Source organism: Pistacia vera, unplaced genomic scaffold, assembly GCF_008641045.1.
Source record: "Pistacia vera cultivar Batoury unplaced genomic scaffold, PisVer_v2 Contig196, whole genome shotgun sequence".
Classification (NCBI taxonomy): Eukaryota; Viridiplantae; Streptophyta; class Magnoliopsida; order Sapindales; family Anacardiaceae; genus Pistacia; species Pistacia vera.
The window spans coordinates 936,856-961,104 of NW_022195997.1; the positions used below are offsets into that span (position 1 = coordinate 936,856).

At 35.3% G+C, this 24,249-nt stretch overlaps 2 protein-coding genes across 2 annotated transcripts; both read right to left on the reverse strand.

Moving 5' to 3' along the window:
* Nucleotides 1–5,646: 5,646 nt before the first annotated feature.
* LOC116127889 lies at nucleotides 5,647–7,219 on the reverse strand. Its single transcript, XM_031413546.1, has 3 exons — nucleotides 6,671–7,219; nucleotides 6,389–6,460; nucleotides 5,647–6,005 (listed from the first exon to the last, which is right to left on the reverse strand). Exons 1-3 carry the CDS (start codon nucleotides 7,217–7,219, stop codon nucleotides 6,003–6,005), a joined length of 624 nt encoding a protein of 207 aa, XP_031269406.1. The 3' UTR covers nucleotides 5,647–6,002.
* Nucleotides 7,220–13,553: 6,334 nt separating this feature from the next.
* LOC116127951 lies at nucleotides 13,554–15,225 on the reverse strand. Its single transcript, XM_031413609.1, has 3 exons — nucleotides 14,578–15,225; nucleotides 14,296–14,367; nucleotides 13,554–13,912 (listed from the first exon to the last, which is right to left on the reverse strand). The coding sequence occupies exons 1-3, from the start codon at nucleotides 15,124–15,126 to the stop codon at nucleotides 13,910–13,912; spliced, it is 624 nt and encodes a 207-aa protein (XP_031269469.1). The 5' UTR covers nucleotides 15,127–15,225; the 3' UTR covers nucleotides 13,554–13,909.
* Between the last annotated feature and the right edge of the window lie 9,024 nt (nucleotides 15,226–24,249).

Below are 24,249 nucleotides of genomic sequence, written 5' to 3' on the forward strand. Positions count from 1 at the left end.
GTAAGCAATTCCTTGATCGATCGATGCACCTGTAAAGAGATGCGACTTTATAATTATGTGAATATAATAAAGATATGCAACCAAAGAATAATCAAGAAACATACCATCGCTAGTCCGAGATGGAGCAGGTGAAGGAGATATGCTCTGTCCAAAACCAAGTTGAAGCAGAGCGAAGAACATAAATCCGATGACTGGAACAGCATACGATCTCATGCCTGACTTCATTCTTGAATATTGAACGAATCACAAATGCGAAATTCTAACTTAGAGAGAGAAACAGAAACTCAGCGGTTTGAATGATTAATTCATGCGAGGAGAGCGCGTGATTAAGGTTATTTATACGACCAAACTAATGAATGGCATGTGCAGTTTCCTGGAAATATTGGCAGAAAGGGAAACGGAGGTGTGAGTCGAAGGAACGCGTCGTGGACACGAGATTTTTGACTCGGTTGGCGGCTCATTGACTCGGTTAGGCATGCTCCACTCATTTGCCGCCACGCCGCCAGTGTTGGCGTAAGAGCATTGGTGGAGCAAAAACTCCACTTGAATACAACTACTATTTTAAAAGTAAGAATCCAATTTGGTTGTCTTGTCCATGTACTTTTCAGTTTTCACATCATCTCTTAAAATATATTTTTGACTTGGTCATACAAAGTCTAAACATGGCTGTTGAAATTTACTAATATTATGGGGGAGGTGTTGTGTGTTTGATCTTTCTAAATTTTAGAAAGGTCTATCACGGAAGTCACCCCCTTAGAAGAGAGGTGCTATACTTATCTACAGAGTTCTTGCTGATTGCAGCATTTGCCAGAAAATTTTGATCAAAAATTCTGGAAGCCTCCACATGTTATTGAACGAGACAATTGGGAACACAATTTCTTCAGTCAAAAGAAAGTACCACCACCCCATCCCCCCCAACTCCAAAATTAATTTCTCCTTAAAATATCAGTAAATAACAATTCTCCCTCAAGTATCAAATAACACTTTGCCCCTGCTGTTAGTATTGCATCAAGGTTTTACTATTTAATTTAACAGATTAAGTGTAAAATGTATCAATCAAAAGCTTGGTTGTTTAATAATTGTTCATCTAAACATTAGTTAACTAGTTTGGTAATCAATACGAGAGTAAACGACATATTCTCACCCAAGGTTTTGTGAAATCCTAGGTTGGTATCCTTGGTTCCATGAATTCCAGATTCTCATCTTTAATTTAACATCGTTAATGACAAATGGGTTGTGACATAGGAGCTTGAAACAACAACTGTTTTGAGATGTGGAGGAAAAAAAAGAAGAAGATGGGAGGAGGAGGCAAAGATGAAGAAGAAATGAGAAGGGAAGAGAGAAAAAGGAGAAAAATACCATTTTAGCCTTTAACTATTAAAATATCACTAACGACATCTATTTAAGAGTGCGAATCTAGAATTTATGAAACCAAAGATACCAACATAAAATTTCATTAAACCTTGGGCGGGAATATGTCGTTTACTTTCAATATGATGGGATCGCATAAGGGTCACCTAATGGAGCTGAAAATGGGCTTTTAAGCCCTAATATGGTGTGATGAAGGATGGATCCAGATCCAGTTCCAGTCCTACGAGTGAATGGCTCGAAAACTTAGAAAGAAACAAGTTGGATTTTGGTTCACAAGGGTGTGTAAATACAACAATTTCATAAGGATGCAATTTGTGGGTTCTTAAGGTGTGTTTTGCTTGGTGGGAGAGGAATTGCATTTCTGCGGTGCACTATTAGAGAAACTGCAAGATCTAATAAATAAAGTAAAGACAAAGGTTCATATCCAGGATTTTGCTGAAAATTAAATTATTGTTTACAGTGCATTTGTATGAATAGCTGGAAAACTGTTGGACCAAATATCTCAAGCTCAGATAGCCTCAATAACAACTATTTACTTAAAAATACCACTTTTAATGAGGACCATAAAAATTTAAATCAGTTCGGCAGTCCCTGAAAGGGACTTTGTCATTTTGCCCAGAAGCACAAGGCCTAAACAAAAGCCACAACCAACGTACTGTCAATGTTTTGTTTATGAAATTTTAGTTCCTAGAAAGAGCAAGCATTAGCACCAGTCTACCTTTTTTTGCACTGTAACCTTCAAAAAGAGGTTTAACTTTAGTCAAGAATCTGACTAGGAGATGCATCAGCATCGGCTTGTCTCTTTTGGAGTCGCCACCTCTTCCAACTTGACAAGGTGAAAAGCCCAACTGCCTAACCACGATCACGCCCAATCAAGTTCTATCCTTGCGTGGAAATCATGTGCTTTATGTAACCTCCCACCATTATCAGACAAAATGAACTGATATCGGCGCCCAAATCACAATTTTCTAAATTTTTCCCAAGCAAAAGCATCTTCAGCAACTAGTGGCAGGATTATGATTTATATCAAATGAAAACTTCAGCTACTCTTATCACCATACACAAATCAAGAGCCGTTGTTTAATTGCCACGTCAAAGGACCCACCGCTACCGCTTGTGGCATCTGCTTTTGTTGAGAATGTGGTTGGCCTCAACGAACTGTGGTCACTCATGGCCCTGTTATCTACGACACGTGTACGCGGGAGAACCTCGTTCCCAGTCAAGTCTCATCAATTGAACGAACATCATACACAGAAACTCCTAATGGAGAAAAATTACCCTTTTTATGAGAATAAGAATCAGTCTGAATTCTAGAGAACTTTAGTATTATTATCTTTTTTTTTTTTTTTTAAAAAAAAAAAAAAACTTTACTTGGCCACCTCTTTTTGCCCTTCCTTTCTTTCCTGCTTCTATAACCTCATAGCACTCAGATTCTTTTCTTTTCTTTTCAAGCACACTTTGAAACAACAAAATAATACTACATACAAGAGGGTGGTAAAGAGGTATAGATGAAGAATGTGTTACCCGGTCGCACCTTTGATTACCCGCAGGGACTTGGTGCTGGTCCAAGGCCGATGGTTTGTTTTGCAGAGATCAACGGTGGCAGTGCCAGCAGCACCAACTGAAGCGGCTGGGGAGGCTGGTGGTGGTCGTTCCAGTGGCCCAATAAAGCAGTGCATTTGTTCACCGACAAGGCACCCGGGTTCTTTCCGATGCAGGCTCCACCATGCTGCTGAGTACGTGTGGGGCGGTCGAATATCAAAAAACGAGTCTGGTAGTTAATTCGTGAAGAGGTTATTTCCTTTTCCATCTCATTTCATGTAAGCTTACAAATTAAAAATAGGCTGATATATGTAAAGTTCTCTTTGATTATATACACAAAATATTATTCTTCTGTCTCAAGCTCGCTAATCTGAACAATCATTTAATGGTGAACTGAAACATCTTTTGTTTCCTCAGCCACTCTTAAGTTCCATAGGAATTGTATAGAACACCCGAAGAATTAAGAACTCTTGTAATCAATTTTCTGAGATTTTTGTCATAATGCTCCAAGGTATAATGTATTCTTCACTGCCATCCAAAATGATAGGTCCAACACCGCCTTTTGATGTTGTCAGATTCTCTTGAACAGTTTTTCCCAAGGGAACGCAAATTTTCTGTACAATTACAGGAGTGAATAACGAGAACGATGGGAGAATTGAACATCCACTTCACATTTATCTGACAGTTTCTATTTGCAGTGGACAAAATTCTCAACTATTTTTTTTTTAACAAGAGTAAACGACATTTTCCCACCCAAGGTTTGGCGAATCTGCAGTTTTCCACCCCTGGTTTCATAAATTACAGATTTTCATCCTTAAATTAACACCATTACTTTTCTCTCAAAATAACCCTCACATCTCAAATTTTTCTCAAATAACCCCCAAAGGAGATCCTAGCCAAGCCAAAAATCTGGCCTGATTCCGACACCATTGGACATCTCTAACACCACCAACAACATCCCTTTATCCTCTTCATCAAAACCCTTAACTTTTCCACCCGATTGCACCTTGGCGAGGTGCCGGAATTTGGTTGGAAAGGAGTGACAAAACGCGAAAACCTAAGGGAGAGGCGACAGTGATTGGCGGGCAATTGAGGTTGGCAATGTTGGGGGTTTTGGTGGAGGGAAGCCGACGATGCTATTGGTGGTCTTGAGAGTGGTTTTCAGTGTCGAAACCTATCGGAATTTGGATGAAACATCGACTGACCACTAAAAGCGGCAACCGACGATTGAGGGGTTCAATCAGGTGGAGAGGTTAGGGGTTTTGATGTGGGGGTTGAGGGAATTGTAATGGTGGTGTCGAAAGAGGTCAACTGCATTGGAAACATGCTAGAATGGCCTGAAATCGTTGGTGGGATAATTTAGAGAAATAAAGGGTTATTTTGAAATTTTTCGATGGGATGAATTTGAGAAGTGAATAGTAATTTTGAAATTTTTATCTTTGAAATGACCAATTTTAAATGTTAAATTAAATAGTTTTACGTTAATTACTTAATTTAAGGATAAGAATCTCTACAATTTATGAAACCATGAGGTGGAAACTTGCTGATTCGCCAAACCTTGGGTGGAAAAAAGTCGTTTACTCTTTTAACAAATTTTATCTGCTAATGCAGCTTTAAAAGGCCCAAGCAGCATTATTTCTGATAAACTCCAGATGTGATCGTTTACCAGCAATAAATAAGTTGTACGCTAACATTGAATTTGGATTGCCCCACGGGCTGGTATTAATTATCCTTTTTTTTATTTTTCTTTTTTCAAAACAAAAACAAAAAGAAATTGGGAAGAGTTAATCAACCAAGAGGTCCAAGACCATGTATAATTTATATCTGCCCGGTAAGGGTGCACATCGACAACAAATTCTGTTCAATTAACCCAATCATAAAACCTCTCAGGAAATCAAAATTTTCATACAAATCCATTTTATAGAATAGATTCACTAACATTTTTTGCAATCCAAGGACCTGTGTCAACATTATCATTACAAAAGAAAATTTTCTTTTTAGGAAACAAAATTAATGGGGTGAAAAAGAAAAAGGCAGAAGAAAAATCCGACAGTTACCAGTTAACAATATATCAATACCTCCATAACAACCTAAAGGAATTAAAATTCTGTAGATGATACAAAAGAGAACACCTATGACCTAACTTTTCTATGACTCGGACTCGATATCAAATGCAATATTCAGTAGAACTGGAGGATTTTCATCCTTTCAAGGGGCAGCCCATTGGTAATGTAATACAATTTTCTATCCAACTTGAACTCCAATATCAAATGCAACTTGACAGAGGTAAAAGATAGTACCAAAAGTCACTGTTGGACATGCAACTACCACAATCACACCTAGTTCAAAAGTGAGTTTAAATAGATGAAGCTGTGAAAATTCTCCTATGATATGCATGCGTATGATTTGAAGGAGGCTCAAGATGGTACACCATATCTGACAGATCCCTTCATTTCCCTCTTATAACAGATAAACTGGGGAGTTTCAACATGGCAAAGATTCCCTGTATCCTTCAATAAAAGGACAACTGTCCATGTAATACAGGACATTCTGACCACCCACAATAAATTCAGGGCTGTCCGTGCCATTTAAAAAAAAAAAAAAAAAAAACTATTTTAGAAAGAATATTTCATCACTTTTTCAAATATACTTTGGCTTCAACCCAAAGGGTTGAGCTTAATGGTAAAAATAAGCAGTTTCAACCATGAGATCAACCACAAACCCATCCATCAATAACAAAATTCCGATTAGAGAACTGGCAAAGTTTTGTATTGGAAAAGACAAACACATAATTTCAGCTATCAATCATCCATCTTCGATAAATATACACTATAAAATTCTAAATGAATTAACAATTATATAAGTAGTAATATACATGATATCCTGGTGTGCCTAAAAGAGTTCATAACATGTTGACACCCGCACACCAACTCATGAGTACCTTAAATTTAACTTCTGCACAACCCATAAAGTATATGAAGACCACCACAGAAACCATACCATATCTTCAGCAGTTATCTCCATTTCCTTCTTGTGCCCAATGTAGGAACGAGGGAAAAAAAATACTATTTTGGTGGTATCCAAACACATCACTGCAAAACCAAGTAACAGTACATTGGTTGAATTTCTAATAGTTGATGCCTGAAGGCAGTAATTCTGCCAATCACGCAATGCTATTCAAGACAATATTGTATACTAAATGCATATTGATGAACAACTTAGCCTACACCTAGCCAGAAGTAGGTTGAGACACATCTCTATATTATTCAATTACATGCAGCAAAAAGGCACCATATTCAGCAAAACCATTCATATGATTACAGGTATAAATCAGAGAATTTTAGCATTTTAAAGGTGTTGATGGTACAAAAAGTAAATTAGATTTGCATATAATCTTAAAATGAAAATCAGTATCTAATTTGTATGTAATTCACACATTCTCCTGAATAAGCTATACTAAAGAAAATTTACTCACCGCAGGGTAGCAATCTTGCCGGACTACCGACTGGTCGTTTGTATTTACATACACCTCACATTCGACTCTTGCCTGATAAATAAGATAAAAAGAATTAAAAATCTTTCCCAGAAATGAGTGAACAAGTCATTAAAAGGAATTGGTGTTTTCAACAACATACTGAAGTAACAATTGTGCAATTTACTAGTTGATTCTAAATCATCTATAATTGAACTACAAAAGACAAAGACCCTTAGGAGGACTTTCAAAAAACAAGATCCGGAAAGATAAAGAGTTAAAGACCTTCAGAGGAATTTCGAAAAACAAGAGGCCGAGCTGGCCTTTGACCTCAGTATCAGTATCAAAGGGAATGACACCCTTGGTCAAATCCTCAATCAAATAAAACGCATCATGAATAATCTCCAGGCCATCAAGCTCCAGCGTGGCATTAACGTACGATCTCCCTCGCGCTCTCACTTTCCCTCCTTTGGACCTCACCAACCCTAGTTCTCTCCCTCTATAACCAACCGAAACGGCAAGCGAATCGTAGCTTAACGAGAAGAAGTCTCTGTTCTGGACCTTGATTGTAAGAGAGAAGGAGAGGTCCAGGGTAGGTCCAGGCGATGAGTTGACTCGGATGTGGTTGAGACGGATTCGGGAGAGTTGGATGGTGGGATCGGAGGGATAGAGTAGGAAAACCAAAAAAGCGAGGATTGCGACGCAGGCGACTGAGTAGAGACAGCGGCGGAGGTAGCTATGGCGGTGGCGGTTGGGATGGTAGTAGAGGGGGAGGACGACGGCGTTTTCAGCTGGGAGGGGAGCGTACGTCACGTAATCGTACTTTGAGGTCATGGTTGATTGGCTGCCAGGTGAATTGGCGGTGGCATAAATGAGATGTGACCAAACCTTTCTACTGCGTGTACGATAGTTACGTCGCGAGTTGTGATTTTCGCCTAACAAAACATGTTTTTTTTTTTTGAGTATATATTACGTGGCAAAATCAGATATGATATTTTTTTTATTTTAGCCTAACAAAACATGACTTTTTTTGGAGTATATATTACGTGGCAAAATCAGATTGAGGAGTTGCAGCAACGGTAAATATTATCCAAATCCCCTTGGCTTCGTTTGGTACAAAAGTTTGGGTTTTTGGGAAAAGTTTTTTGAAAAAAGTTAAAAAAAAGTTGAATTGGACGGGTATTACGATGTAGAATTTACAAACTAATAAAATACCTTCTATGTTTATTTTTTTACAAAACACCCCCTATAATATAACATTAAAAGTTAACAAAAACACCTCCAACCCACCCTCAAATACGGACAGTCGACCACCACCGCCGGAGGGTGGTCGGAGTCGCTGTAACAAAAATATTAAAAATATTTAGGGGTATTTAATTAAATTAACAAATTTAGAAGGTTTAAAAAAAGTTGAATAAAGTTGAATAATATTATGAGTTTTTGGGTATTTTACTGTTTAACTTTTTTGGGAATACTAAAAATAGTATTCCCAAAATCCAACCAAACGAAGCCCTTATGTTTGAGGTAAATAAATACACAAATATAATATATGTATTCTATTACAATTCTATCCTCATTAAAATTGAGGTGTTGGGAAATAGTAAAATTAACTGGGCTATTTATCAACACTCTTATTGTATCTACCTCTTCTAAATAATTAAAGATACGGTTAAAATTATATATAATTTATACGGAAAATAAGCGGTGAGAAAAATCAAAAACTAATAATTAAAATATGATCCTTTAATTATATTGTAATTTGCATAAAATATTAGGAATAATGATCGTAATTCTTTAAAACAATCTTCATAGGGGTGAGCATGGGTGAAGGGTAGAATCGAAACCGAAACCGGTCCCATTAGGGTTGGGTTCCGATTCTAAAAAATTGGGAATTCTCGGGTCCGATCCCGATTCCTACAGTGTTGGAATCGGGAACTAGAACTCAGATCTAAGTTCTTAGGTAGGAATGAGATTGAATTATAATTTTTGTAAACTATTGGGGGTGTATTATAATATTTTGGGGGTGTATTACAATTTTTTTAAATTGGGGGTAATTAAAATTAACCAAGGTATCCGAAACCAGAACCGAAACCTATGTTTCACAATTTTTTTAAATAAGGGGTAATTAAAATTAACCCGGGTACCCGGAACCAGAACCGAAACCTATGTTTCAGGTTCTTGTTTTGGGTTTCTAAGAACCGAAACTGGCCGATTCTAATTCTGACTCCAAATTTAGTAACCGACCAATGTCAATTATGATACCTTCAAAAAACGCAAAATAGCCAGAGCCGATCACCCCTATTCATGACAATGAAAATTGTCATGTAACTAGTACCAAAACTAACTTGTTATCTGGTTTGATGGTTAAGTAGCCAAGAAATAATGATAATATACATATGATTTTCCAAAGCGAACAATTCACTCTATGATCTCATATGATTTTTATTAAAGAATGTTTACATTAGAAATGAAGAAAGAATAGCACACGGTGAGAATGTACTTTAAAACATGATAAAAAGAAGTAATATTAATGCTTAATGAATAATGAATAAAATGATATAATCATATAATATTTCCTTTCAGTTTCCTAAGGGCTTGCAAATACATATTTCCTATTGCACAAACGTACTACAGGTACGTGATAAATATATTTTACACGCCTACGAAATGTGTTTCCAGGGTTACAGAAGGTTTTTCTGCAGATCTGGGTTTCTTTGAGTTCATAAACATCCCACTTCTAGTGAGTGTCTCAACGAAAATTATTTTGACCATTAACATTCACTTCAAGGAATGGTGAAGTATTTATTTTCAGGTGATTCTTAATTTTGTGGATTGGTTTATTTGACAACCAAGAGATATATGTTAGAATCTTACACCGATTAAGCACGCTCAAACTTATTGGTTTACAAGAGAGGTAATTATTTCATTTAACAAGGCCTTATTGGGTGAAAAGTCAAGCTCACCTCAAATTCTATTATGGTATCAGAGTCGTTCACTTGAGTTAAGTGTTTGACCAATGGGTAGGGAGTTAAAATCAGCAACTACCTCTATTAACAGGCATGACCTAACATATGGGCTTGATTGTGAGAAACACGTTTAAACCTATGTGTTTGACCAGTGGGTGGGAAGTAAAGCTAACAACTACCTCCTTCAACATGTATGACCTAACATATGGGTTTGATTGTGAGAGACACACATAAACCTATTAGTTTATAAGAGGGAATAATCATTCCATTCAACAAAACCTTATTAGGTGAGGAGTCAGATCCACCTCAAATTTTATCAATATAAAATAAGTTTTGTTAAAGTTTAGGCTGGAAGAGAGGCAAAAGAGGCAGAACACTGCCAAAGAATGTCAATAGAGAGAAGGTTTGACAATAATGGCAAGAGATGCTGAAGGATGTCAAGAACGGAGAGAGAGAAGAGAAGATAAGAGAATACTTTGGTATTACTTGTGTATTTTGTAATGTGTACAATAGCCAATTTATACTGTGGCTGTAAATACAATAATATAATAAAGGTTTAATTAGAATATTTCAGCAATCAATCAAATAAGCACAATATCAGTAATTGCTTGATTTCAGAATTAACATCTTCAACAGTTCATATCACATCAAGTTTCTAAATATCTTGTAACTTTGGTCTTATTATACCACTACTACAAAAGAAGGTTTGATTATTTGATACATATACTTCTACAGCATGAGCATATCACTTCGCCTACCCCTAGCCAGAAGTAGGTTGAGACACATCTCTATTTATTCAATTACATGCAGCAAAAGGCACCATATTCAGCAAAACCATTCATATGATTACAGGTAAATCAGAGAATTTTAGCATTTTAAAGGTGTTATGGTACAAAAAGTAAATTAGATTTGCATATAATCTTAAAATGAATCAGTATCTAATTTGTATGTAATTCACACATTCTCCTGAATAAGCTATACTAAAGAAAATTTACTCACCGCAGGGTAGCAATCTTGCCGGACTACCGACTGGTCGTTGTATTTACATACACCTCACATTCGACTCTTGCCTGATAAACAAGATAAAAAGAATTAAAATCTTTCCCAGAAATGAGTGAACAAGTCATTAAAGGAATTGGTGTTTTCAACAACATACTGAAGTAACAATTGTCAATTTACTAGTTGATTCTAAATCATCTAAATTGAACTACAAAAGACAAAGACCCTTAGGAGGAATTTCAAAAAACAAGAGCCGGAAAGATAAAGAGTTAAAGACCTTCAGAGGAATTTCGAAAAACAAGAGCCGAGCTGGCCTTTGACCTCAGTATCAGTATCAAAGGGAATGACACCCTTGGTCAAATCCTCAATCAAATAAAACGCGCTCATGAATAATCTCCAGGCCTCAAGCTCCAGCGTGGCATTAACGTACGATCTCCCTCGCGCTCTCACTTTCCCTCCTTTGGACCTCACCAACCCTAGTTCTCTCCCTCTATAACCAACCGAAACGGCAAGCGAATCGTAGCTTAACGAGAAGAAGTCTCTGTTCTGGACCTTGATGTAAGAGAAAGGAGAGGTCCAGGGTAGGTCCAGGCGATGAGTTGACCGGATGTGGTTGAGACGGATTCGGGAGAGTTGAATGGGGATCGGAGGATAGAGTAGGAAAACCAAAAAAGCGAGGATTGCGACGCAGGCGACTGAGTAGAGACAGCGGCGGAGTAGCTATGGCGGTGGCGGTTGGATGGTAGTAGAGGGGGAGGACGACGGCGTTTTCAGCTGGGAGGGAGCGTACGTCACGTAATCGTACTTTGAGGTCATGGTTGATTGGCTGCAGTGAATTGGCGGTGGCATAAATGAGATGTGACCAAACCTTTCACTGCGTGTACGATAGTTACGTCGCGAGTTGTGATTTTCGCCTAACAAAACATGTTTTTTTTTTTTGAGTTATATTACGTGGCAAAATCAGATATGATATTTTTTTTATTTTAGCCTACACAAACATGACTTTTTTTGGAGTATATTACGTGGCAAAATCAGATTGAGGAGTTGCAGCAACGGTAAATATTTCCAAATCCCCTTGGCTTCGTTGGTACAAAGTTTGGGTTTTTGGGAAAAGTTTTTTGAAAAAAGTTAAAAAAAAGTTGAATTGGACGGGTTTACGATGTAGATTTACAAACTAATAAAATACCTTTTTTTTAACAAGAGTAAACGACATTTTCCCACCCAAGGTTTGGTGAATCTGCAAGTTTCCACCCCTGGTTTCATAAATTGTAGATTTCCATCCTTAAATTAACACTATTACTTTTCTCTCATAATAACCCTTACATCTTAAATTTCTCTCAAATAACCCCTAAATGAGATCCCGGCCAAGCCAAAAATCTGGCATGATTTTGACATCATTGGACCTCCCTAACACCACCATCAACATCCCTTTATCCTCCTCACCAAAACCCCTAACTTTTCCACCCGATTGTACCTTGGTGAGGTGCCGAAATTTGGTTGGAAAGGGGCTACGAAACACGAAAACCTAAGGGAGAGGCGACGGTGATTGGCCGGCAATTGAGGTTGACGATGTTGGGGGTTTTGGTGGGGGGAAGCCGACGATGCTATTGGTGGTCTTGGGGGTGGTTTTCGGTGCCAGAAGCTACCAGAATTTGGATGAAACGCCAATTGACACTAAAAGTGACGACCAACAATTGGGGAGTTCAATCAGACGGGGAGGTTAGGGGTTTTAATGTGGGAGTTGAGGGAATTGTAATAGTGGTGTCAAAAGGGGCCAACTGCTTCGTAAACAGGTTAGAATGACCTGAAATTGCTAGTGGGGTGATTTTGAGTAATGAAGGATTATTTTGAAATTTTTTGATGGAATGAATTTGAGAAGTGAAGAGTTATTTTGAAATTTTCATCTTTGAAATGAATTTTTTTTAAATGTTAAATTAAACAGTTTTATATTAATTTAAAGGTGAGAATCTGAGATTCAGAATCTACGATTTATGAAACCAGGGGTGAGAAATTGCAAACTCGCCAAACCTTGGGTGGGAAAAAGTCGTTTACTCTTTTAACAAATTTGATCTGCTAATGCAGCTTTAAAAGGCCCAAGCAGCACTATTTCTGATCAACTCCAGATGTGATCGTTTTCCAGCAATGAATAAGTTGTACGCTAACATTGAATTTGGATTGCCCCACGGGCTGGTATTAATTATCCTTTTTTTTATTTTTCTTTTTTCAAAACAAAAACAAAAAGAAATTGGGAAGAGTTAATCAACCAAGAGGTCCAAGACCATGTATAATTTATATCTGGCCGGTAAGGGTGCACATCGACAACAAATTCTGTTCAATTAACCCAATCATAAAACCTCTCAGGAAATCAAAATTTTCATACAAATCCATTTTATAGAATAGATTCACTAACATTTTTTGCAATCCAAGGACCTGTGTCAACATTATCATTACAAAAGAAAATTTTCTTTTTAGGAAACAAAATTAATGGGGTGAAAAAGAAAAAGGCAGAAGAAAAATCCGACAGTTACCAGTTAACAATATATCAATACCTCCATAACAACCTAAAGGAATTAAAATTCTGTAGATGATACAAAAGAGAACACCTATGACCTAACTTTTCTATGACTCGGACTCGATATCAAATGCAATATTCAGTAGAACTGGAGGATTTTCATCCTTTCAAGGGGCAGCCCATTGGTAATGTAATACAATTTTCTATCCAACTTGAACTCCAATATAAAATGCAACTTGACAGAGGTAAAAGATAGTACCAAAATTCACTGTTGGACATGCAACTACCACAATCACACCTAGTTCAAAAGTGAGTTAAAAAGATGAAGCTGTGAAAATTCTCCTATGATATGCATGCGTATGTTTTGAAGGAGGCTCAAGATGGTACACCGTATCTGACAGATCCCTTCATTTCCCTCTTATAACAGATAAATTGGGGAGTTTCAACATGGCAAAGATTCCCTGTATCCTTCAATAAAAGGACAACTGTCCATGTAATACAGGACATTCTGACCACCCACAATAAATTCAGGGCTGTCCGTGCCATTTAAAAAAAAAAAAAAAAAAAACTATTTTAGAAAGAATATTTCATCACTTTTTCAAATATACTTTGGCTTCAACCCAAAGGGTTGAGCTTAATGGTAAAAATAAGCAGTTTCAACCATGAGATCAACCACAAACCCATCCATCAATAACAAAATTCCGATTAGAGAACTGGCAAAGTTTTGTATTGGAAAAGACAAACACATAATTTCAGCTATCAATCATCCATCTTCGATAAATATACACTATAAAATTCTAAATGAATTAACAATTATATAAGGAGTAATATACATGATATCCTGGTGTGCCTAAAAGAGTTCATAACATGTTGACACCCGCACACCAACTCATGAGTACCTTAAATTTAACTTCTGCACAACCCATAAAGTATATGAAGACCACCACAGAAACCATACCATATCTTCAGCAGTTATCTCCATTTCCTTCTTGTGCCCAATGTAGGAACGAGGGAAAAAAAATACTATTTTGGTGGTATCCAAACACATCACTGCAAAACCAAGTAACAGTACATTGGTTGAATTTCTAATAGTTGATGCCTGAAGGCAGTAATTCTGCCAATCAAGCAATGCTATTCAAGACAACATTGTATACTAAATGCATATTGATGAACAACTTAGCCTACACCTAGCCAGAAGTAGGTTGAGACACATCTCTATATTATTCAATTACATGCAGCAACAAGGCACCATATTCAGCAAAACCATTCATATGATTACAGGTACAAATCAGAGAATTTTAGCATTTTAAAGGTGTTCATGGTACAAAAAGTAAATTAGATTTGCATATAATCTTAAAATGAAAATCAGTATCTAATTTGTATGTAATTCACACATTCTCCTGAATAAGCTATACTAAAGAAAATTTACTCACCGCAGGGTAGCAATCTTGCCGGACTACCGACTGGTCGTTTGTATTTACATACACCTCACATTCGACTCTTGCCTGATAAACAAGATAAAAAGAATTAAACATCTTTCCCACAAATAAGTGAACAAGTCATTAAAAGGCATTGGTGTTTTCAACAACATACTGAAGTAACAATTGTGCAATTTACTAGTTGATTCTAAATCATCTATAATTGAACTACAAAAGACAAAGACCCTTAGGAGGAATTTCAAAAAACAAGATCCGGAAAGATAAAGAGTTAAAGACCTTCAGAGGAATTTCGAAAAACAAGAGGCCGAGCTGGCCTTTGACCTCAGTATCAGTATCAAAGGGAATGACACCCTTGGTCAAATCCTCAATCAAATAAAACGCATCATGAATAATCTCCAGGCCGTCAAGCTCCAGCGTGGCATTAACGTACGATCTCCCTCGCGCTCTCACTTTCCCTCCTTTGGACCTCACCAACCCTAGTTCTCTCCCTCTATAACCAACCGAAACGGCAAGCGAATCGTAGCTTAACGAGAAGAAGTCTCTGTTCTGGACCTTGATTGTAAGACAGAAGGAGAGGTCCAGGGTAGGTCCAGGCGATGAGTTGACCCGGATGTGGTTGAGACGGATTCGGGAGAGTTGAATCGTGGGATCGGAGGGATAGAGTAGGAAAACCAAAAAAGCGAGGATTGCGACGCAAGCGACTGAGTAGAGGCAGCGGCGGAGATAGCTATGGCGGTGGCGGTTGGGATGGTAGTAGAGGGGGAGGACGACGGCGTTTTCAGCTGGGAGGGGAGCGTACGTCACGTAATCGTACTTTGAGGTCATGGTTGATTGGCTACTAGGTGAATTGGCGGTGGCATAAATGAGATGTGGCCAAACCTTTCCACTTCGTGTACGATAGTTACGTCGCGAGTTGTGATATATTACGTGGCAAAATCAGATTGAGGAGTTGCAGCAATGGTAAATGTTATCCAAATCCCCTTATGTTTGAGGTAAATAAATACATACACAAATATAATTATATGTATGTCTATTACAGTTTTATCCTCATTAAAATTGAGGTGTTGGCTAATAGTAAAATTAACTGGGCTATCAACACTCTTATTGTATCTACCTCTTCTAAATAATTAAAGATACAGTTTAAATTATATATAATTTATATGGAAAATAAGCGGTGAGAATAATCAAAAACTAATAATTAAAATATGATCCTTTAATTATATTGTAATTTGCTTAAAATATTAGGAATAAGGATCGTAATTCCTTAAAACAATCTTCATGACTAGAGGTGAGCATGGGTGAAGGGTAGAATCGGAACTGGAATCGGTCCCATTAGGGTTGGGTTCCGATTATGAAAAATCGGGAATTCTAGGGTTCGATTCTTATTTCTACAGTGTTGGAATCGGGAATTGGAACCCAAATCTGAGTTCCTAGGTAGGAATGAGACTAAACTATAATTTTTGTAAAGTATTGGGGGTGCATTGTAATTTTTTGGAGGTGTATTTACAATTTTTTAAAATATGGGGTAATTAAAATTAACCAGGGTACCCGGAACCAGAACCAGAACCGAAACCTATGTTTCATGTTCCTGTTCCAGGTTTCTAGGAACCAGAACTGGTCGATTCCAATTCCGACTCCAAATTTAGGAATCGGTCAATTTCAATTTTGATACCTTCAGAAAATGCAAAATAGCCAAAGTCGATCACCCCTATTCATGACAATGAAAATTGTCATGTGATTAGTACCAAAACTAACTTGTTATCTGGTTTAATGGTTAAGTAGCCAATAAATAATGATAATATACATATGATTTTCCAAAGCGAACAATTCATTCTTTGATCTCATATGATTTTTATTAAAGAATATTTACATTAGAAATGAAGAAAGAATAGCACATGATAAGAATGTACATTAAAACATAATAAAAAGAAGTAATATTAATGCTTAATAAAATAAAATGATATAATCATTGTAGACGTAAAAATCTACTTGTACGGAAGGGGGGTCTGATCCCGTGAGGTTGAGGCCACTAGCGATCCGCTACACCTGCACACGTAGAGAAACAAGCGTGAAGTGAACGGAAAACACCGGGGTGGTGTTTGCCATAGGCATTTCGACGCTTAAGTCAGCAAGGCTGAAAGAGACTAGTATAGTGAGGGCTAGGGAGTAGAGACGTTACCGGAAGTCTAGTCGGGGACTGTGACTACAGTAGTGATGTAAAGCTCTCAAGTAGGAGCTTCGGGTGTAAAGGTGTAATGTAATCTAATCTCCCTTGTGAGAGGGCTAGTCTCTGCTTATATAGTGACTGTCTGGTCTCCCAGTCCTGGTGGGAGTAGGAGTCCTAGTATGACTCTGATACAAACCCTAGAGGAATTAGGGCGGTGGTGAGCTGTCTTACCATTGTTCGAATAGGAATGTGATCTCAAACAGGAAAGTAACCTCGAGTAGGAAAGTGACCTCGAATAGGAGACCGATCTGGAATAAGAAAGTGATCTGTAGGTGCTGTAGGCTCTAGACTTGCTCATAGGTCCAGGAAGTGAACTGGGATTTGGAGGCCCAAACCTGATGGTTTGGACCGACTGTATCTCCTATCAAATGGGCCTAATCCGAATGAGGCCGCATCGGGATTGGGTCTGGTCTCTTCGTCATTCAGTCCCGTTCTCCTATTTGGGCCAAAGACGATTTTTGGCCCTAACAATCATATAATATTTCCTTTCAGTTTCCTAAGGGCTTGAAAATACATCTTTCCTATTGTACAAATGTACTACAGGTACATGATAAATATATTTTACACGCCTATGAAATGTGTTTCCAGGGACCAATGTTCACGAAGGTTTTTCTGCTGATCTTGGTTTCTTTGAGTTTATAAACATCCCACTTCTAGTGAGTGTCTTAACGAAAACTATTATGACCATTAACATTCACTTCAAGGAATGGTGAAGTATTTATTTTCAGGTGATTCTTAATTTTGTGGATTGGTTTATTTGGCAACCAAGAGATATATGTTGGAGTCTCACACCGATTAAGCACGCTCAAGCTTACTAGTTTATAAGAGAGGTAATAATTTCATTTAACAAGGTCTTATTGGGTAAAAAGTCAAGCTCACCTCAAATTCTATCATAGTATCAGAGTCCAGGTTCAGTAGAGTTGAGTGCTTGGCCAGCGAGTAGGAAGTTAAAGCCAGCAACTACCTCCATCAACAGGCATGACCTATCATATGGGCTTGACCGTGAGAGGCATATTGGGATTCATGCATTTTGGATATGGAAATTGAGAGAAAATGATGATCATGATGATGAACATAAGGTAGAAAACAAACTATTATAACATTAACATATTAATGTAAGAAAATGATAGAAAATTATAAACTTTTTTTGCTATTAAAAGCTTGATGTTGAAACTTGAAGTCTAGATTATTCAAAAAAGAATGAAGAAACTCAAAATGAAATCCACCCAAGCCAAAGATGAGAGAGCCAAGAGAGTGAGAGAGAAAGTGAGAAATTGCTTTTTTGTTTCAATTGAAATGGTATAAAACTTAATTTATATATCATGGGCACAAAGTGTAATTTTAAATTGTTTTGGGAAGGCCTTAAACAATTTAAAATTAACTTGAGAATAAACATTTATATCAAATCCTTGGTTTTATGGTTAATTCATAATTAGACCAAATTTTAATTCCATTATATATTCTAACCCTTTAGAATGAAACCAATACACTTTTGCCCCCATCATTGAATTAAATTCAATAATAATATTTAATAAATCTTATTATCCTTGGTTAGCGCTAGCTATCCATGGATAATCATTTATCACCAATACATTAATTCGGATGCAACCATTTATGTCCGAACATCATTAATCTGATTAATGATATGTATTACTCTCTCTCCTTGAGCTTGGTTTTATGTGTGACCATTTTGGTTTATTGTGATCTAGCCGTGGGCCCAATATCTGATTTTGATATGTTTCGTTATAATTCTTTATAATCGAAGCTCCCACTGATTATGGTAGACGTCTAGCAATGTTCTATAACCCCTAAACCACAATGAAGTGTAAACTCCAATAAACTTATTATGATCGTACGTACCATGTAGTCAAATCACTCCGTTATCTAATCCCGATTAAGAATGGTTCATGGTATGTCAAAACATTTAACTTAATCTTTAATCGAATTGTCAATAGATATAATGGAACTCGTCAACATGAAACTACTTTTCATCTGACATTCATTATGCTCTGGCTAGAGATTTCCCTTTTACAATGTTTATTGACATTCGTCTGGGAACTCGAGATTGGACTATTTTGAGTTAATGGATCACATCTTAACTATTATTTGTCCTCGCACATGAATAACATATGACCAAACTGGCTTATTACACAAGACATGACTAGTCTCGTGCTTATACACCATATGAACCATATGCATCTTATATTGAATCCAACCGTGATGTCTCAGGTCTAAGGATCAGTGGTACATTAGCACGATCCTACGATGCATCATTGACCATATCCATGTGATTCATCGTAATTGGTCATATTCGATAAACAGTTCACTAACCGTTTATCCATGCTAATGCCTTAGTGACATACCTCTTATAATCACCCACACTGATACCATCACATGATATTCAATGAAGACATTCAGCATGTCTACTATACAATGTTATTGCCCAATTAACATTACTTGTGTAGGGAATTCTTTGATGATTTGATCTTCTGAAGATTCGTGTCATTCGGGCATTTCACATGCAATATTAAATATAATATAATATAAATAAAGCAGAAAATCAACATGTAAAATAAGAACACTTTTTTTTATTCATAATACATTTACAAGATATAATGTCCTGAAACTGATAACACGATTGATTCTTAAGGTATACACTAACAAGACACGCTCAAACTAATTAGTTTATAAGAGAGAGTAATCATTCCATTCAACAGAACATTTTAGCTGAGGAGTTAGGACCTCAAATTCTATAAATATAAAATAAATTTTGTCAGAGTTTAAGCTAGAAGAGAGGCAAAAGAGGCAGAACACTGCCAACGAATGTCAATAGAGAGAAGGCTTGACAATAGTGGCAAGAGATACTGAAGGATGTCAAGAACTGAGAGAGAGAAGAGAAGTAAATACTTTTGTATTACTTGTGTATTTTGTAATGTATACAATGACCAATTTATACAATAGCTGTAAATACAATAATATAATAAAGGTTTAATTACAGAATATTTTAGCAATCAATCAAATAAGCATAATATCAGTAATTGCTTGATTTCATAATGAACATCTTCAACTGTTCATATCACATCAAGTTTCTAAGTATCTTGTAACTTTGGTTTTATTATACCACTACTACAAAAGAAGGTTTGATTGTTTGATATATATACTTCTACAGCATGAGCATATCCTTGAGTTTTAAGGAGAATATTTCCTTGGTCATTCTGTTCTTTTATAGGATCAACATATCATATATCTTGAGAACTTCTCACAGAATTTACTTTTGGGTGGTAGAAATAAATTAAAGATTTTACTTTATTCTAAAGGAATAAGTAACTGTGTTTCCTGAATCCGCATCCTTTGGATGCATGTCATAGCATGCATTCTGGCATCCAAAAACAATAATAGAAATATAAAAAAAAAAAAAAAAAAAAAGTGCGATAAATTTGAAAGGAACGGTAAATTGCATAAAGATAAATAATAATAAAATGAAAGGCTGTAAATAAAGTCAGAACATTGGGTTATGGAAAAAATTTTGAAACTTAGAACTTCAAGTTCTAAATTTTGATTTATTCAGACTTTAGGCATTTTATTATTATCATTTGTAAACTTTAGGTTCCGGTATATAAGATCAGAACTTCAGGTATTAATTTTTAAAAATCAATTCTTATTAATTAAACTTCAGGTTTTTAACTAGTATTAGAACTTCTGGTTCTAAATCCATATATTGAAATTACAACTCAAGATTCCAGGTTATGGCATTTAGTACTTCATATCATAATGTAAAAATTAGAATTTAAATTCAAAACTTTCAGGTTCATGATTGGAGACTAATTCTTAGAATATCGGTTTCATTTATCATTTCTATTTAGAAACTTCAGGTTGAAATAATTTCTTGTGTCTCCAATGATACAATACAACTCAGCAAAATAAATATGTAATGCAATTAAGAATTAATAGAAAAAATGTAATAAAATTAGCAAAACGTGTAAAAGAATAAAGTCAATGGTTAGTTAACGAAATAATTATAACAAGTATATTATTGTTAGGAACCAACCATATTTTTAGATATGGAAAATCCATTTTATGGCAACCATAAAGCATACTCATAATGATAGTTTTATCAAGTGAAATATAATAAATTGAATGAATAAAACCATTATACTTAGAGCATCTCCAATAATACTCTTTATTTTAAAGAGCATATTTTATATAAATAAAGAATATTTTTATTGATTTTTAAATATAAAGAACAAATTTTTTATTTAAATCTAATAGACTATTTAAATTTTAAGAGAGATAATATGTTTTTTCAAGAAAAAAACTTAATAGAAGAAATAAATCATAAATAAAATGCATAGAAACTTACAATTTATTTATTTAAAATTAGGATTGAGAGTGAAATTTGACTCTCTAAACGTGGAGAGTAAAACTTACTTTTTAATTTATATTTAAAAAATAAAGAGTCTGTTGGACTCTTGTTTCTATGGATAAACTATTTATAATAAAGACTTTGAGTTATATAAAGAATCATTTGGAAATGCTCTAATAACATCTCCAATGGTGCTCTTTATTTTAAAGAGCATATTTCATATAAATAAAAAGCATCTTCATTGATTTTTAAATATAAATAGCAAAATTTTTATTCAAATCCAATGGACTCTTTAAATTTTAAAAGAGATAATATGTTTTTTCAAGAAAAAAAACTTAATAGGAAAGATAAATCATAAATAAAATGTATAGAAATTTATAATTTATTTATTTAAAATTAGGATAAAGATTGAAATTTGACTCTCTAAATGTGGAGAGTCAAACTTACTCTTTGATTTATATTTAAAAAATAAAGAGTCTGTTAAACTCTTATTTTTATGGATAAACTCTTTATAATAAAGAGTTTAGGTCATATTAAGAGTTATTTGGAGATGCTCTTACTCAGCGCATCGTACTGATAATGTGTTATGATTTTAGTGGTGTAATTGCAAGATAATAAACTAAGAGGGATAGAAGTGTGAAATATATAAGACTTAGGCTGAAGTTACAGCAGCAGATAAAACCTTTTCACAATCATAGCGACGTGTCAAATGCATAGGCAAATGTGGCAACAAAAATAAAATGGGTGGGGGAAGGACACATACTGCATAACAGAAGAGAAATATTTAAAATGTTTAAAAATCCATTAGTTCTTGTGCTCACACGCTTTTCGCCTTTTATGCTAGCCAGCTGGATTAACCTATTTTCTTTCTTTTACTTATTCTGATGATTATTATTATTTTGATACGTGTTCATCCATTTGGGCCTTACTAAGCAAAGTCATGATAGTTTTTATTTTTTTTTTAATTTTTAAATGATCAAGTATCCACGTCAGCTTACGTTTATTGGGCTGATTTTTTGTTTTTTTACTACAGTGTTAAACACTTTGGACGTACATTAATTAATTTTTTTTTTTTTTAAGTATTCGAGTTAGTTTATATGTATCTCGATTAATTCCAGTTTTTTTTTGTTTTGATGACTGTAATATTCAGGCTAACTTTTACGTACTTTAACTAATTCGCAGATCTATTAAATACCCTATAAATCAAACATTTAAAAATAAGTCATAAATATGATAGGTGATCTCAATGTAGTTTGAATCTGAAAAGTTAATAAAAAAAACAAACATTCTTGATTGTCAAAGTAACCCTTAAATTAATCATGTAAGTTTTTAAATCCGTTCACTCTCACCCCTGAAATCCAATGCCTTCTTAAATCTAGCTCCTCCAGGTGTAAAACAAAACAAAATACCCATGCTTAATAGTATTATATAAGTAGTACCATTCCCATGATGATGACTTGATGTACCAATCCATGTGCTTAACAGTATTTTGTTTATCGAGGTGTTAGTTGATTTATACGTACCTTAATTAATTATTTAAAATTTTAAAATTGATAATAAATAAATTTTTTCAATGACCACCCTTATTAATAATTTAGATGAATCGAGGTCAAATCCTCTTGAATAATTAACTAAAAAAAATAGTTGATTTGTTGCGCAATCAGGATGGTTTGCTTAGCAGTATTATTTTCCTTTTTTATCTATTTTCTTTTTCTATCTCTATCAAATATGGAATATGGACCTATGTATCTAGATGTAGGAACACGTGTAGATTGATGAGACTCGTCTTTAAATTTTTATAAGTGGGTATCTCAATTATTGAATTTAATTGCAAAAACAGTCACTGAATATGGAGAACATCAGGCCAATACTAAAAACAAAAAGTCTTCAAGTGTCATTATCACGAGCTCCGAAGCTTTCCAAATAGTGGAAAAAATTCGCCCAGTCTATATCTAAATCCTTACATTAATCTCTACACAACCCGACAAATTCCACGATTGATTGAATGTTTGGCTGAAACCAGATTAGCCATTCAAAACTGATCACAACCTTTCTACCATGATCCAGAGAAATCAAATCCAAAAACTCCGTTATTAAATAATAATGACTGGGTATCATCGCAAGTTTACTTGAAAATTTATTCAGTGGTATACATGAGATGCGATTTTCTTCCAAGAGAAAGAGAAAGAGAAAAAAAAAAAAAAAAAAACAGAACAGTTGCATATATATCTGTATACATATATATAAATCAAAGCCATCAAATCTTAAGCAAATCCAGGAAGTTCACCAGTGTATTCTTTTTTTACAGAGTGGAGAGATATAAAGGCTTTTATGAAGATTTAATAGTGTATTAATATTTGATCTTACAGGAAGTTATTTTCTTCAAGTGGACTCAACGGACTTGGGAGAAAAAGAAGCGACGGACTTATTGGCAGGCATGGAGTTTGATCGCTTCATCTTCCATGGCGACGACCCTGACGTGCGATGAAACTTGCAGCGGAAGGAGCCCTCGTGGGTTGTTGGTGAACACAAGCACTGGGCTTTTGGTGAACTGGTGGCTCCTCCTTCACTACTTTTGCTACCTTTTGGGGAGGTACTAACCATGAGTTTACCTTGAGAGGCCATCTTTGATTGCTACAAGAATGTGGAGTTATTATAATAAGAAATGAAGGCACTGAGTTATATAAATATGGAAGGAGATATATGAAGATAAAGATTCTGGTCTGGGTATTCCTGGTTAGAGAGTAAGCCAATGGATTTCACCTTGTCTGTCACTATTGAAACCAGCCAAATTAAGCCCCCTTTTTCTCTTGTATATCTACTCAATAATGGTTTGGTTTCCAGTATTATTAGAATATATTTTCTTACACCATCTGGTCCACTTCTTTTTCAAATTAATTAATCATAATTATATAATATACGTGATAATTATGATTTAGTAAGTCTTAGACTAATTTATTTGAGAAAACACTATTGGCAATCCAAATAATATTCTCAGGTATGGATTCTTTTTTTAATTAATTATGGTAGTTGATAAACATAAATAAATTCATGGTGATACAATTGAATGAACAATCTTGCTTAGAAAAAAAAAATAAAAAAAATTGACTAATGTCTGGGATGAAGTTAAAGTAAGAATATTGTATTTGTTTTCATTACTAGTAACGATAATTATTAAAATTTTTATTCGATTGATAATTTTAAAGTTATAAAAGATTGGTTAAAGTATATATAAATTAGTATGAATATTTCCGATTATCAAAAACGATTATTGTATTTGATACATACTCTAGCACAATTTAATAAGGGAGGGGAACAAGAAGCGTATGGCTACTTGAGAGAGAATGGGCAAATGAGA